The sequence below is a fragment of the Cimex lectularius genome, unplaced genomic scaffold (genome assembly GCF_000648675.2).
Source record: "Cimex lectularius strain Harlan isolate CLEC.00 unplaced genomic scaffold, Clec_2.1 scaffold114, whole genome shotgun sequence".
In the NCBI taxonomy this organism is placed as follows: Eukaryota; Metazoa; Arthropoda; class Insecta; order Hemiptera; family Cimicidae; genus Cimex; species Cimex lectularius.
This window is the reverse complement of record NW_019392782.1, coordinates 49693-64784: the sequence shown is the minus strand read 5'-3', so window position 1 is coordinate 64784 and position 15092 is coordinate 49693. Positions and strand designations below refer to the sequence as shown.

General features: G+C 34.3%; 2 protein-coding genes across 4 annotated transcripts; one reads left to right on the top strand and one right to left on the bottom strand.

Annotated features, from left to right (window-relative positions):
* Positions 1 to 180: 180 nt before the first annotated feature.
* LOC106663508 lies at positions 181 to 2367 on the bottom strand. Of its 2 annotated transcripts, none has more exons than XM_014388386.2 (4): positions 2064 to 2181; positions 716 to 816; positions 537 to 628; positions 181 to 473 (listed from the first exon to the last, which is right to left on the bottom strand). In XM_014388386.2, the coding sequence occupies exons 2-4, from the start codon at positions 749 to 751 to the stop codon at positions 272 to 274; spliced, it is 330 nt and encodes a 109-aa protein (XP_014243872.1). In that variant the 5' UTR covers positions 752 to 816; positions 2064 to 2181; the 3' UTR covers positions 181 to 271. The 2 variants fall into 2 exon arrangements, 1 of the variants encoding a protein (XP_014243872.1); XR_001340039.2 differs by having other exon boundaries at positions 422 to 473; positions 702 to 816; positions 2064 to 2367.
* Positions 2368 to 2439: 72 nt separating this feature from the next.
* Positions 2440 to 9614, top strand: LOC106663507 (GDP-mannose 4,6 dehydratase). Of its 2 annotated transcripts, none has more exons than XM_014388383.2 (7): positions 2440 to 2621; positions 5966 to 6208; positions 6301 to 6493; positions 6653 to 6885; positions 7045 to 7260; positions 7325 to 7393; positions 9217 to 9614. In XM_014388383.2, exons 1-7 carry the CDS (start codon positions 2568 to 2570, stop codon positions 9277 to 9279), a joined length of 1071 nt encoding a protein of 356 aa, XP_014243869.1. In that variant the 5' UTR covers positions 2440 to 2567; the 3' UTR covers positions 9280 to 9614. The 2 variants fall into 2 exon arrangements, with proteins under 2 accessions (XP_014243869.1, XP_014243870.1); XM_014388384.2 differs by lacking the exon at positions 2440 to 2621 and adding an exon at positions 2639 to 2989.
* Positions 9615 to 15092: the final 5478 nt, after the last annotated feature.

Genomic DNA, 15092 nt, shown 5'->3' with positions numbered 1-15092 from the left:
TATTTATAATTATTAAGATCGTTACTTTTATAAAAATAATTTTATTATTAATTTATCATATCATTATATTTTAATTATATTATATATTTTCAATTTAAATAAAACATTCAACCACTTGGGTCAGAGCAGGGAGGGTTATTCTACTTAAAAATTAGTAAAATTAGTATTTTACTACTCAAAACAAAGTTTAAGGTCGTAGACAACCAACACAAGGTTATATTTATAAAAACTTAAATAATTATACAACAGTATGACTTTGTAGTGACAGTCCTTAAAAATTTAAACTAATCGGTTTAACATTTGCATTTGGACCCACAATCATGATATAAACGACGTAAATGAGAAAGCTGAAAAACATCACTAGAACTGCGACCATAAACGTTTTCCTATTTTCTCCGTAGCACTGTTTAAGTTCTGTTTCTTTTTTCAATATCTCTTCCCTTATTTCGGCCAATTCAGCTTGGAGTTTTTTCCTAAAAACAAAACACATTATTAAATCATATATGTAAGTGGTAAGCTTTTTGTGTTAGCATTACTTGTGCTCACTGGGCTGTTTGTTTTTCAGTGCTGTTTCTAGTTCTTTCACTCTGACCAAATTTGTATCGATCATGTCCTGAGTAGTGGTGATCTAAAATAAAAAATAATCCACAATGTAATTAATGCACAAATAATAATTTTTGGCTATTCTAAAAGATAATTACACAAATGGGTATACTTTTCTCATGAATGGAATAGCGTGTCTGGATGCCATGGTGTTTCAAGAGTGAAGAGTACAATTTCAATATCACTTTGCTTCTCAGTACAAGATGCCATCCACTATAAAAATGAATATATACATTATAATATTCTATAATATATTCAGGGTGCATTATAATTTACAGGCCAAACAAATATATGTTTTATAATAACATTAAAACGGTCAAGTCATTGGTATAAAGATCTACTTTATTTTATGTAATTAAAACTAAAAAAGCATTTCTATAATAACAAGATTCTTCATGGGCTGCTGAAGGCGATGAACATGTTAGTCTGTTTATCCTCTTTGGTTTAGTCTATTATGTGCATTTTGTCATCCTCTATCCATCAAATAGCCAAAACAAGTTTTCTTTTAAGATCTTGGGGATTAATAAATATCACGAGATTTAGGGTGTTGGTCTGCCTGGGATTTTTCAGCATTTAGCTATCTTTAACGTGTCTACAGACATACACCTCACTCAAGACCTTATGAAAAAAAAAAAAACAAGTTAAGAGAAAACACACAGACTATCTACCTATCTTCAGTGTGTCTGAGCCAGTGTGTACCTCACCACTCACGAACTTATGAAAAGATATAACTTTAGAAAAACCATACTTGAAGAAGGCAGCCTATCTATCCTCTATGGATTGGTCTATAAGACTTGTTTTAATATAGTCACCGTGTCTGCAGTCATGCACCTCACCATTCATGAGACACCACACAGTCACACCAAAGATGGCCTGGACGTGATGTCAGACGTTTTAGCATTTTGCCATGTTCAGTGTGTTTGCAGTATGCGCCTATCACAACCTTACAAAAGAGACTTGACCAGTGAAACCACACAGACCCACTGAAGAACGTCTAGGTCTGTCTATTCTCGATGGGTCTGTCAGAGTTATTTCACCATGCACTGTGCAGTGTGAAGGGTAGCCTGGACAGTGAAGAGAAGTGGCATCTTGAAAAGTAGTTTTGTCCTTTCTGATCATTCTGATCCTATTATGCTGTTTTGGTCTATATTGCACTGGACTTCTACACAACAGGCAAAACGCACCAAAATGCTAAATCGCGTCTGACAGACCAACCCAGCAGGGATAGTCAGGTCGAAATGATAGGTAACGTCAACATGTACCTAGCTGGTCATAGACGAATGAACAAAATTTAATTCAAGATATTGCATAATTTTAACGTACTCATTCAAGTCTTTTTGAATATTTGCATGCAGCTTGATCACTTCAACGAGTATGCTGTCATTTGTAAACTTATAAACAATATTAAATTAGAGGATCAAAACATGCAAAAATGCTTTATTTACTAAGTATATACTTACACGTTATAAAACTAACTTAAATAAACTTTAGGTTTTAAAAGTTAAGTAGGGTAATGATAGACTTTTGCCCGGTTGTAACTAAAGAAAAAAAGTAAAAACTAAGAAGCGTTTAACAAGTGTTCAAGTTTATTAATTTTTGATGATAAGAATCGATCTGGTCTAATCATAAAATCTAGTATCATATCTTTTCTTTTCTTTTGACATGGAGACATTTATGCCCAGTCTACGAACTATACCGTTTAAGAGCTTTCTGGTCATTTATTTGTCGGAAAGTAGACAAAACAGACGATTACAAGCTGAATATCAAGACATCACAAGTGTCTACATCGATATCTGGCATCAATCTGTCGTCGTTGGTTGACCGAGTTTTATCCAAGCTAATAGCGAATTAGATAAAACCAACACAGACAATACAAAGGCGTGTAATCTTACAGATAAATATACACCCTCCTAACAGGCTTTTAGCCCTACATATACAAATTTCGCACAGAAATCTCACAGGAGATGGGTCATGACGAAACACTACCTGTCGCTCTTATCACCGGTATTACAGGGCAGGTATTGTCATTGTCTGCTATGTTTATGCATGTGACATTATGCAAGCAACGTATTAATAAAAAGTTGTTCTTGTTTTAGTTATGTATTTAAAGGGTTAGATGATGTGTTTATACTAAGCGTAGTTAGCCTTCCTACCATACTGATACTGGGCAAAATTCTACACGATATTTTTATTTAACTACTGCTGCTTTTGAATTAGCGTTGTACACTTTTAAATTGTATTTAACAAAACTTATGTTGGTAGAAACAGTGATTTAGAAAAGTTGGAGCCAGTTTGGAGTCGCCAGGGTTGATTATTCGCAGGGTTCTTTCAAGCTTTGAGGAAAAAATGAATGACGAAGATAGGAAGTTAAGCAACGTACATCAGGGTGAGAGGTGATATGTATCTCTCGCCAGGCTTTGCAGTAAATGAAATGTTTTGAAATCTGGACAATACTGAAAACATACGATATCGCTTACCACATATTGTAGCACAGATCTATCATATATGCCCTGGGATATCTCCCTCGATAGGTAGACCAGCTCTTTTATGAAAGAAATGCCTTAATAGAACAGTCAAGTTTAAGGGGTGTACTGTCTTCATGTGTGGGAAGAACAGGTTGGATTGTAGCTCTTGTAAGTGTAGGCCCTCTTCTGATGATGACTCATGGGACGAGACCTCTTTCAGACAAGGCAGTCGAGGGCCTAAATCCTGGGTCAAGATGTCCAGGATTCACATGCGATGTGACAATATCACAAAATATTCAGGCATCAGGCTGTATGTAAATAATGGATATGAGTTTGTGAATGCTTGAGAGGAAAATTGGCCTCGAATATTCACTTTTTGTTTATCCTGTCCCCGGTGATAAACCTTCCACTGCAACCTAACTAGATCTATAATTGTAACTTTTCTTGGCTCTTCTTCATGGGAAAAACAATGAATATTACAATCCTTTTAAAAAAAAGATAGTTCCTACTCACAGTAAGAAAATTGTATATTGCAAAAAATGATACAATAGATCTCTTAAATACATGCGTACTATCTAATTATTGTAAATTCAATAATAAATTTTACAAAATGAAAGAGTACCAATGGGGTCTCCATTATCCCCACTTTGTGCCGAAATTTACTTTCTGTGAGTAGGAACTATCTTTTTTAAAAAAGGATTGATCACCGCACTCACTCCATCATTCATCATTTCTATGAATATTACAATTTGGTCATTACTGATCATTTTTGTTTGCTGGTTGCTGCTCATATTCTTGCTGGTTTGGTTTATTATACAAGTTTCAGTATTCTTCTTGCCATCTTCAGTTCTCACTGAATCATTGATAGAAGAGAATATAAGTGGCATCTAGAAAATGTCTTTATGATCATTGTGGTCTGCCTATGCTGTTTTGTTATATTTCAACACAACTGACAAAATCCACCACTGTGAAATGCCGAATTATGTCTGACAGACAAACCCAGCCAGGATAAGCAGATCGGGTAATGACCAAAATCAGGATCTTTACTCCACAGATAGCATGGAAAAATAAAACAACAAAGAATATTATCGCACAATATTTTCTCTAGACCTACATGGTTGATTTTAGGCATCTTTATACAAATTTAGAGCACTCAGTACTGACGGGGGAAAAGCAAGCACCCACATCTGACAAACCCAGCTAGAATAGGTGGACCAGGATGACCAGAGCTTGCAAAAATTAAGTAAAGAAAGTCCTGTCTTGCAGGAGTGCTTTACATCCAGCTTGAATGAAATCATGTAAAACTGAATAATCAAAGTCTGTAATCAAAATTCAAGGCCTTGGATTGATTTTTTAGTTATTTCTTGGTTTTCCGATGGTTTACACTGAAACCTAATCAAATCTGAGCAATTTTTATACCACATTTGAATTGTGAATTCAGAAGACTTATACATCCATATCGTGGAAATACTTCTTTAGGAATTGGAGCATTTTTCTAGGGTGTGAAATTTTCTCTTGATTTCTATGAGGAATCAACTTTTCTTTTTTATTTTATCATGTTTGATTGTCTTGGTCTGCCCATCCTTGCGGTTTTGGTGTGTCAGACGTTTCAACATTTTACCATCTTTAGTGGTGGGTTTTGTCAGTCGTTTTTACATAAAAGTGATAAATTGTGGTGGTGAAATGCTTAGATGTGCATGATGGACCAAAATGATCATTTTTGACAAACCGTCAGGACTCCGTGGATTAGCACACAAGTAAGGTGCTTCTTCTCTTTTCTATTAAGACTATGGATCACAATCACATAGGATATGTTCTGATCTCTGTGCTATTCCATGAAGTCCTAACAGTTTCTGTCTTACAAGGGGATGACTTTGTACCTGCTTTTTGACCCCCTAAAATTTTTCCAAATTTTGAGAAGTTGTTATCAGAATATCTGATTGAAATGGCTAAAATTCAAAAACATTTAACAGGGGGTCACTGATTTGACCAAACATTTTTGGTGATTCTTCATTCCTAATTTTAAGACACATTTATCAGACATACTACTCCTTGTGAATAGGTTGGCTTTGCCTTTTTTATTTTGTCTTTCTATTTGCTTAAATTAACTACGTGAATATGTAATTTTTAGCATTTTTATGTATGTTGCAATTAAGTTATATTAAAAACTGTTGAAGTTTATCAGTAACCAAAAAAATTCTAAAAGCCAAATATTTTTCAAGTAAATTAGGTCACTTATTAAACTGATATGTAAACTTTTGTTTGAATTTAAATATATCAATTTTTTGACCCCCCTAAAATTTTTCCAATCTTTGAGAAGTTATCAGAATATCTGATTGAAATGGCTAAAATTCAAAAACTTTAAAAGGATTTTACTGTCAAACAGACAATTTGAAGGATGAGAAACGTAGCTTTTTAAGGACATGTACCATTAAAATTTACAAAATATTTCTATAAGAAAATTTTAAATTTTTTTTAGAAATTAACCTTGTTTTTAAATGGTATATAGTCCAATTTTAATGTTTGAAACAGTTGTAAAATGCACTTGACAATTTCGTTAAAACTAGTTATCATCTATGAAAATCGGACCACTAGCTTTTGAGAAAAATAATGTTAGAGCTAGAAGGTCTTCAAAATTATCAGCCAAAATATTAATTTACATCAATTTCCACAAAAGTTGGTTCTTAAAAGTTTTATAATGCTAGAATCTCAAATCTGACAATGATTACTGTTGAATATGTTTCAGAATTGCACTAATAATAATAAACTGTCCCCTTGTTAGTTTCACTCTAGTTCTATCTCAATTTTGTTATTTAATAAAATATTTATACTTTTTTTTGGTATCAATCATTATCTATGATTTAATATTGTATGAAACGAGATTATTTTGTTTGTAGGATGGATCTTACTTAGCAGAATTTCTGATGGGGAAAGGATACCTCGTTCATGGAATTATTAGGAGGTCTAGTTCATTTAATACAGGCAGGATTCAACATTTGTATTCAAATCCGACCACGCACAAAGGTGGTCGGATTGAATTACATTACGGCGACTTGACAGATAGCAGTTGTTTAGTCAAAATTATAAACAAAGTGAAACCAAATGAAATATACAATTTGGCAGCACAGAGCCATGTTAAAGTAAGATTGAATTTTGAGCATGCGCTATTCAGTATCGAGTAATCATTTTGCATTGATTTAAAGTCGTGTGTTTCTGTTGTTTTTGAGAAAAGGTATCCTTTGACTTAAGCGAATACACAGCAGAAGTGGACGCTGTCGGAACGCTGAGACTACTTGATGCCATAAGGACATGCGGTCTGGAGAAAAATGTCAAATTTTATCAAGCATCCACGTCGGAAATGTTTGGAAAAGTAATGGAAATCCCGCAAAAAGAGACAACCCCTTTTTACCCTAGATCTCCATATGGTATTTATAGCCAAATGTTTTGCAGATTATTCTCTCAAGATTGATCTTCAGAGAAAAATAAAAGCTTTACCTTACTAGATGCATTAAACCAACATCTTACCATTAAATAAATAATATTAAATGTCAGAGAAAATTAAAATTATATTTTTTAAATTTCAGCTTGCGCTAAGTTGTATGCTTATTGGATGGTGGTTAATTACAGAGAAGCATATGGAATGTTTGCCTGCAATGGTATTTTATTTAACCATGAAAGCCCAAGGAGGGGTGAAAACTTCGTGACGAGGAAAATAACAAGATCAGTAGCTAAAATATATCTAGGGCTGCTGGACTGTATGGAATTGGGAAACTTGGATTCAAAAAGAGACTGGGGCCATGCAAGAGACTATGTAGAGGTATGCAATTTTTATTAGGTGCAAAATAATAAAAATACAATTAAAACTGCATTATAAATTAACTAGTTAATACAGTTTTGATGTGGGTTTGAATAATTCTTTTGGTTATTTTTTAATACTAATAAGTTAAACGAGCAATAAAGGGAAATACTATTCAAGGCAATGTGGATGATGCTTCAACAAAAAGTACCGGATGATTTTGTGATCGCAACAGGGCAAGCATACAGTGTAAAGGATTTTGTCGAAGCCGCTTTCCTCCACATAGGAACGGAAATTATTTGGGAAGGCTCGGGGCTTGACGAAGTCGGAAAAGAGAAACACACGGGGATCGTCAGGGTAAGGGTGAACCCGAAATATTTCAGGCCGACGGAAGTCGTAAGTATTGAATTTATGCTAATGTTTAAAAATTAAATACAAATGGAATGTTGTGTTTTTGAAGGACACATTGCTCGGTGATGCATCAAAGGCAAATAGCGCATTTGGATGGGCTCCGAAAGTTACCTTCAAGGTATGATATTATTTACTTAAATATTTTTGTAGTGATTTATAATCAATATTGTAATTTATTTTAAATTTTTAAAAAAATATTTTCAATTACATTTCACCATTCAATGGTTTATTAAAAGTTCATGAGGAAAATTATGATAAAATGACAAATTCATCAACTGTAATTAAATTAATTTATTAATATATCATTTTTGCTTTAACAGTAACTATTTGCTATTGGTTAGTATGATCCATATTATCTTTCTTCCAAAAATCACTGCTTATTTGCTGGAGAACACCAGAATGTCTTTTTTTATTTCTTCTTTTGTAGCTTACAAAATTTTCAGTAGTCAGATGGTGTGATGTCAGGCGAAAGGTGTATGTGGTAAAAGCTCCCAACTAAAGCTCAGTAATTGCTGTCAAATCTGGAAAGTAACTTTAGGATTGACATGATAGAATGCCACCTTTCTTTTTGTGCTGGCTCTGTGCATTTTTCCTAAATAGCTACTTACAGTCGATTTAATTGGGTTGGAAATGGTACCGGACCCTTCAAATTCCACCATTGCTGAACATAATCTCCTTGAGTGCAAACTGGTTTATGCTGTAGTCAAGTCACAATTCACTTCAAAATGGATTTTTTTTTCCCATTAAAGAATTGTAACAGAAGAAGAAGTCCATAAGGTTTCGTTCACTAAGCTCATGAAGAACCCAATATCATACCGACCGATGACAGGCTTTTTAAGTTTTTCAGGTCGAATACCACAGACTTGAACCTTGATCCTCGATAAAGACAAATTCAACAAGTGAAATCAGTTAAAACCTTGATTAAAAGTGTGCAAATAAACATTAGCTTTTTCATTAATTTTGTTGGATTTTATATAATTAATTTTATTCCCTTCAATTTGGTGATAAACTGTCCAGATTTTATTGGCAGAAAATTGCCTTCTTCTTAATGGCTCAATAATACTAAAATTTTCCAAATATTCCTAATAAATTTTATTAAAATAATGTCAAAAATACCAATTTAAAAGGTGATTGGATTAAACAAATCAAAAATTGATAGACAGGGTGGAAAATGAATTCAATAAACATTTAGAGAAGTTGAAAATGGTATTTGCTACTTTAATTCACCCAACTTTTTTTCTAACCACCCAAACTTGTGACTACAGTTAACCTTTCTTCCACTGTGACCTATGAGATCTAATGTGAAATTGACGTTTCTTTATTTCCATATCTCAGAAAGTGCACAACTATATAAGTACACTTCCACCTGGGATTCCTCCTTGCATATTTGCCTACACGTTAGTGTCATCTTTAAGAAGTGGATGTTTGGGACTAAGACTTTGAAGTTACATAAGACCGATGTCTCTGCTGTTTCATGGCAAATTTGGGCAGTCTCAATTTTTCCCATTTTTTAAAGGTGGTAAATAAATGAACACTGTATTATTTTCCTTAATTTCTGCCTGCTGAGAGAAGGGTACATTTTTGTTTTCCTGGTTGAGATTTTAAGAAACGTATTTGATAGTTTTTCACCTGGTGAGTTCATCTTGTGTTCATTTCTTTTTTTCATTCGCTCAGTTCTATTTTTATCATGCTTTAAGGTGTAACAATTTGCTGTTCTAGTACAAAGGGTGTGAGGGCTCTCCTGTTTTTTTTAAATAATTTGTCAGCCTGCTTTCTTCAATCCCCTTGTTTTATTTTTCTAATTTCTACCAAACATTTATCTAAAGTTTGAAAGATGTATTATTCTCATAAATTATTAATAATTCTATGTATGTTAATAAAAGCTACTCATGTCTTGCTCTTAAATAATTTCAATGTGTAACTTTTGTAATTTTTCTATAGGAATTAGTACGGGATATGATGGAAGCGGATATCAAACTCATGACTGAAAACCCGACTGCGTAGGAGTTCAGTTTTCAAGATTGGACATGACTAATGGCTCTGTTCCTTGCGTAACCTTGAAATATGCAAAAATGCATAAATTTTTGTACAAAAGTGAGTGAGTGTGAAAATATTTATATATGTATTATCGTTTTTGTCGCTTGCAATTTTACTTCGTGTCAGTTATATAATCATACAAGTATGTTTATCTTGAAAAGGATAATAAACTGGAAAGAAACATTATGTACCATATACAAATCAACTGAAAAGACTATCATAGTAAAATGCTCAAAATAGTATTTAAAAAAAAAAATTCATTAAGGTTTATTTTCAGTTTTCCCATAAAATGTATTTAATGCATTACATATGTAAAACATAAGTAATATAAAATATACATTCCAATATGCTGTATTATTCTACTCCACATGAAAACCTTGGCTTGGATATTTTGTGATTTCACAAAAGTGGTAATTAAAAATTTAACATTGAAAAAAGTTTATATCTTTTTTTTGCAAAACACAAAACTAAATTAAAAAGTTAATTGAAATTTGGTCATTACCTATTATTTTTGTCCGCCAATAATTGCTGGGTCAGTCTGCCTGGTGTGTTTGGCATGTTTATGTTCAGTTTAACCCTGAGAGGCCAGCTAAATTCCTTTTTGCCTGCCATTCTTTTACCTAACGGGACACCCCTCCTAGTAATTTCCTATTTAGGGGTGGTGCATAGGAATCCGTAATTCATTCTGTAGTCAACCTTCACTCTGCTAGCCTAGACCCATCCTGGATTGTCGAGCCGACTGCGTCATAAATTAAAAGATAAGTTTTTTCATGATATTTTTGTTGTAATCGTTCATTTTACTTTTCAATTCAGTTTTCCTGACTTTCTAGATATCCTGCTGAAATGGATAAAAAAATGTATGATTTTTCCAACCCTAATGAACATCATGCCGAAATTAGAAAACTCCTCGAGGATGATGCTTCTGATGATCCAGCGCTGGTTCATAGCTATAGATTCTCTGGACGAAGTAGAGCAATGTGACGAGGACTCAGAAACGGAACGAGAAGATGAAGGGACATCTGAGAAGGTGGAAGATGATTTTTTTTCTTGGAAAAGATAAGCAGACAAAGTGGACCAAGAAGAAGACCAAACTTCTTTTCGTCAGGTACAACGTCACAATATCATTACACACCTTCCAGGAGTAAAGGGAGATGCTAGAAATGCAAAAACAATATTGCAATGTTGAGAATGTTTGTTCACTACAGCAATGTTGGAATTGATTGTAAAATATACCAATCAATACATAGATTCAGTCAAATCCAATACATTCCCTCCAAAGGTATTTGCCCTTATTGATGCCAAAATGATATACACCTATAACATGGAAATATACGCAGGAAAACAGCCTGAAGGGCCATTTTTTGTTAGCAACAAGCCAAGTGAAGTGGTGAAACGAATTGCCGAACCCCTTTTTGAGACAGGGCGCAACATAACCACTGATAATTGGTTCACAGACATAGATCTTGTTAATGATTTGAAAAAAAAAAGAGGCTTTCTTATGTTGGCACAATTAAAAAAAATAAAATACAGATACCAGACAATTTTGTCAATATCAGAGGGAGGGCTCAACACAGCAGTGTGTTCGGCTTCAACAACGGTAACACTTTGGTTTCATTCGTTCCAAAAAAAGAGAAAAATGTGATTCTCGTTTCATCACTCCATGAAACTAATACCATTGATCAAAATACCGGAGAGCAGCAAAAGCAGAAGTGATTACGTTTTACAATACTACCAAAGGTGGAGTTGACACTGCTGAGCAAATGTGTGCAATGTTCAGTGTGAGCCGGAACATAAGACGCTGGCCGATGGTCATCTTCTTTGCCTGTCTGAACGTAGCCGGAATAAATTCTCAAGTGATTTCGATTGCGAATAAACTGGAACCGCTAAAAAGGAGAATCTTCCTCAAAACTTTATCTCATCAACTTACGATTGGACAACTAGCCCGACGAAGTCTAAATACAAGTGGAATGCCGACTACAATCCCGCTTGAAATGGTTTTTACCACAAGAAAAACCTGAAAATACGCCCACCTTACCTCCAAAAAGACGCAAATGTGGCATGTGCATGGCTGAAACAGGATTTAGAAGGATGAAAAATTATGAATGTAAAAATTGTCATCAACCGATCTGCCTTAGCCACGTAAATCCACTGTGCCAAGCCTGTTATTCAGCTGCAGATTTCGAAGATTCAGCTTAGGTTTCTGCCCACTACAGCGGCAAAGAATGGTTGCGCCACATCAGACTGTATACTACATTTTTTCCAGTATTTTTTAATATTATGATACTTGGTTTGATTAATTTTTGAAAACTTGTACAAAATTCGCAATTTTGGTTGTTTTAGTTTAAGCTTCATTATATTCAATAAACTCGTTTGTTATCATTCAATTTGGTGTATTTGATTTCCGTAAATCCAAGCAATGGCTACCTTAACGGTGTTTTGGATTAAATTGATTAGAGGGGAAGGAGGAGGGTAAAACAGGTAGGTGGCCTCTCAGGCCGGGTGCGCCTGGTTTTGTTTCATTCAGAGGTGCGCCCGTTGGAGGGTTAACAACACAGTGAAACCTGAAACACGACAGACCAACCCAGTGAGATAGGCAGACCAAAATGATCAGGAATGATCAAATTTCATGTTCATTGCCCCACAGACTGGTCTGTTCTTGACCCTACTAGCTTCAGGGCTGACCCGTGCCTTCTCTGACAATAGACTGACACTCTGGTCTCCATCTCCTGTATATGAACTTTCTGAGGTCCTCCTCGAAGTCACTGACCCACCTCAGCCTAGACCTTCTTCAACCTCACAGGCAACATGGAGGAATGTGGAAGGAGATAGATTGTGAGATGTACTCTTCAGTCTATAGGGTGATGGATCTGAAATTTGTTTCTTACTGATCATCTCGGTTTGCCTATCCTTGCTGTTGTCAGATGCGTTTCAACATTTTGTCAACTTCACTGTGTCTTTTTCTTAAAATAGTTAACTCTATATAAAAACTAATCTTGAAGATACCACACACAAAAGATGGCAAAAGCCAAAACACATCTGACTCCAACTCAATGAGGAGGTTAAGCAGACCAAGGTGATTGGTAATGATCAAATTTCAGGTTCATCATCCCACAGATTGTTCTGTTCTTAGTTCTACGGACCATAAAGACCCTTCCAGCGCTCTATTATTGATTACCGTTCTCTTAACTTTCTGAGGTATTCGATGTCATTGACCTACCCCAGCCTTGATTCAGGCCTTGAATCCTCACCCCTATAACAACATGAAGGTATCTGATAAAGATATTTACTTGTGAGATTTCCTTCTGTGCTCTATGGGGCGACGAATCTGTGATTTTGTCCTAACCAATCATCTCATAATGCCTATTCTCACTTGGTCTATCTGTCAGATGTGTTTCAGAATTTGGCCATCTAAATTGTGCCCCATTTTTAAAATCTCTAACAGTTTAATTTATTTTATGTTTTATTCCTCTGAAAACAATAAAACTTAAGATACCACACACTGAAGATGACAAAATGCTGGAATGCATCTGACAGACCAACTCAGAGAGGATAGGCAGATCAAAATCGGAAAGGTGCAAATCAAAGATATTTAAGCTGGAAAATTTTAATTATAAAACAGATTAAATGGAAATTCATACTTAAATTAATTTGCATGCTGATTACCATGCGGGCAGAACCAAGAGTTAAGGTTAAATTAATTTTATCTATTTACATCAAATCATTTCCCATCATGTATGCTGATTGATTCTGGTGGATTATGATGGAAAATGAGTCTTCTCCAGTTTTTACATTTTACAATTATATTTTTCCTTAAGTAAGCAGGCTAATATTCCGCAGAAGTGGCAGTCTGAAGGAGGAAGGCCAGGTATTCAGTTCAAAACGGAGATCACGGTAGAAACTTGTCGACAATTTCAGAAAATTTTCTCTTTTACAAACTTGCATGTATATCTGCTTAACTAAAACATACACTACACATCAAATTGTATGAATTGTGATAAAAATAATATTAATAAATATATAGGGGTAGATGGTTAACTAATTAAAAAAAGAAGTTGAAAATGCCAATTTTTTCAATTGCAAGGCTCTGTTAAATAACATGGCAGAGAATGGACAATAAATGAGCATGGCTGGTAAGAAGCACTTATGTAACTAAAACACAGCAATTTTACATGTGCTAATGACATAATTATTCTCCATTTTAGTCAAGATTATCTGTTTTTAAATAATTTCTGCATTAAGATCAAGTAGAGATTGTATGTATGATTCAATGCACTACCAGACAAATCCAGCCCTTTGAGAATAAGCAGACCGGATAATCCAGTTAATTAAACATTGTCAAAATTAATTAAATTCGTTCAACGACATGTTTGGATGCGTCTTTCAATTTTTTCCCAATTTTATTCAAATTTATTATGACTGTGAATAATGAAATGCTTTGATTGTTTTATTACACACCTAATTAATTAATGAATGTCGCATAAAAGGAAATGGCAAGATGTAGAGTTGAAGAAAAATAATGATGGTTCAAGATTTAACAAGCTTAATATTTGAATAACTTCATCAATGTACAAAAATCACCCAGGGATAATTAAATTATTAGTTAAGCAATTGATACTTTAACATTAACGCCTCATTTCCCTACTTTTAATTACTAGTTAATTATACAATAATCTTAAATTCAACTAAACTTATTACAAGCCATTCTGAGTATGTTTAAAATCAAAGATGCTAAAGCTTAAGTCAAAGAGTAACTTTATTTCATCACAATTCTATTTCTGTTTATAAATATATTCAAATGGTTAATTATTAATTATTATTAATAAAAGTAATTATTAATCGTAGAAATATGCTGAAAATGATTTTTTTTCTCTTTCATTTATTATTTTATCTATAGAAAAAGCAACCGAACATAAGGAATTCTCCTCCTAACAGCGCACAAAATTCCTGTTTACTCAGTGTAAAAAGTGTATTTGTAAAACAAACAATTGGGGTGGAAGTATGTTTAGGGGAAAGGAAGGAGGATCCGAGCCTAAACAAACATTGGAGCTCCAGACATAAAGGCTGCAGTATAAACAGCAGATATAACGAGTGAAAGGAGCGCATTGATTCTCCTCTTAGTTTTGGAAGAATGTTTCGTTCTGTTTCCTTTTGCCCCAGAGTCAATACATGCTTCGACTTGCTGTGTCTACAGAGGACCCTCCTTTACTCAATATTAACGTTACCAATTTCGTACGGCAATAACCCCGCCGACCGGCAGAATTTTTTTTTTCAACAAAGCAGAAACCACAGTATAATTCGTCTTAGAACAAACTATCAAATCTCTTATCGTGTCCACAAGAATATCAATGGGAACGGGGAAATGGAAATAAGACGATTTGGGCACGCAAGTCATATTTGCTCAAAAAACCGTTCTTAAAAGGAAAAAAATCGCAATATAATCGATCAAACATAAACTAATATAAGTGTAATACCATGAATACCGCATACGAGTTATTTCAAAAACTTCCGAGCAAAACCTATAGCAAGAACCACTCTTTTCGTTCATATTTGATTTTGACTCATAAACACCTGAGGAAACTCAAAACAAAGAATTTGAAAATGCCTTCCNTGAGACACGTACATTCTCGATTCAAAGAGGCGTGAATTCGAACTTGAGCTTGTAAAAGATCATAAACGGATAGTATGATGTCAAGGTATAAGCGGAGCAAGGCGAGTCCATTTGGACGAATATGGTCTTGTTGAAGTACATTATCGCTTTAATAAGGTTTGTCAAACAGCTA

What these genes read in the sequence shown, in the direction of transcription:
- LOC106663508 (XM_014388386.2), bottom strand. Translation starts at nt 751, where the DNA reads ATGGCATCCAGACACGCTATTCCATTCATGAGAAAA. An exon ending in CTATTCCATTCATGAGAAAA is followed by an intron (nt 629 to 715) that starts GTATACCCATTT and finishes TTTTTATTTTAG; the next exon opens with ATCACCACTACTCAGGACAT. An exon ending in AAACAGCCCAGTGAGCACAA is followed by an intron (nt 474 to 536) that starts GTAATGCTAACA and finishes TTTTGTTTTTAG; the next exon opens with GAAAAAACTCCAAGCTGAAT.
- LOC106663507 (XM_014388383.2), top strand. Translation starts at nt 2,568, where the DNA reads ATGGGTCATGACGAAACACTACCTGTCGCTCTTATCACCGGTATTACA. An exon ending in TCACCGGTATTACAGGGCAG is followed by an intron (nt 2,622 to 5,965) that starts GTATTGTCATTG and finishes TTTTGTTTGTAG; the next exon opens with GATGGATCTTACTTAGCAGA. An exon ending in ATGCAAGAGACTATGTAGAG is followed by an intron (nt 6,886 to 7,044) that starts GTATGCAATTTT and finishes ATACTATTCAAG; the next exon opens with GCAATGTGGATGATGCTTCA.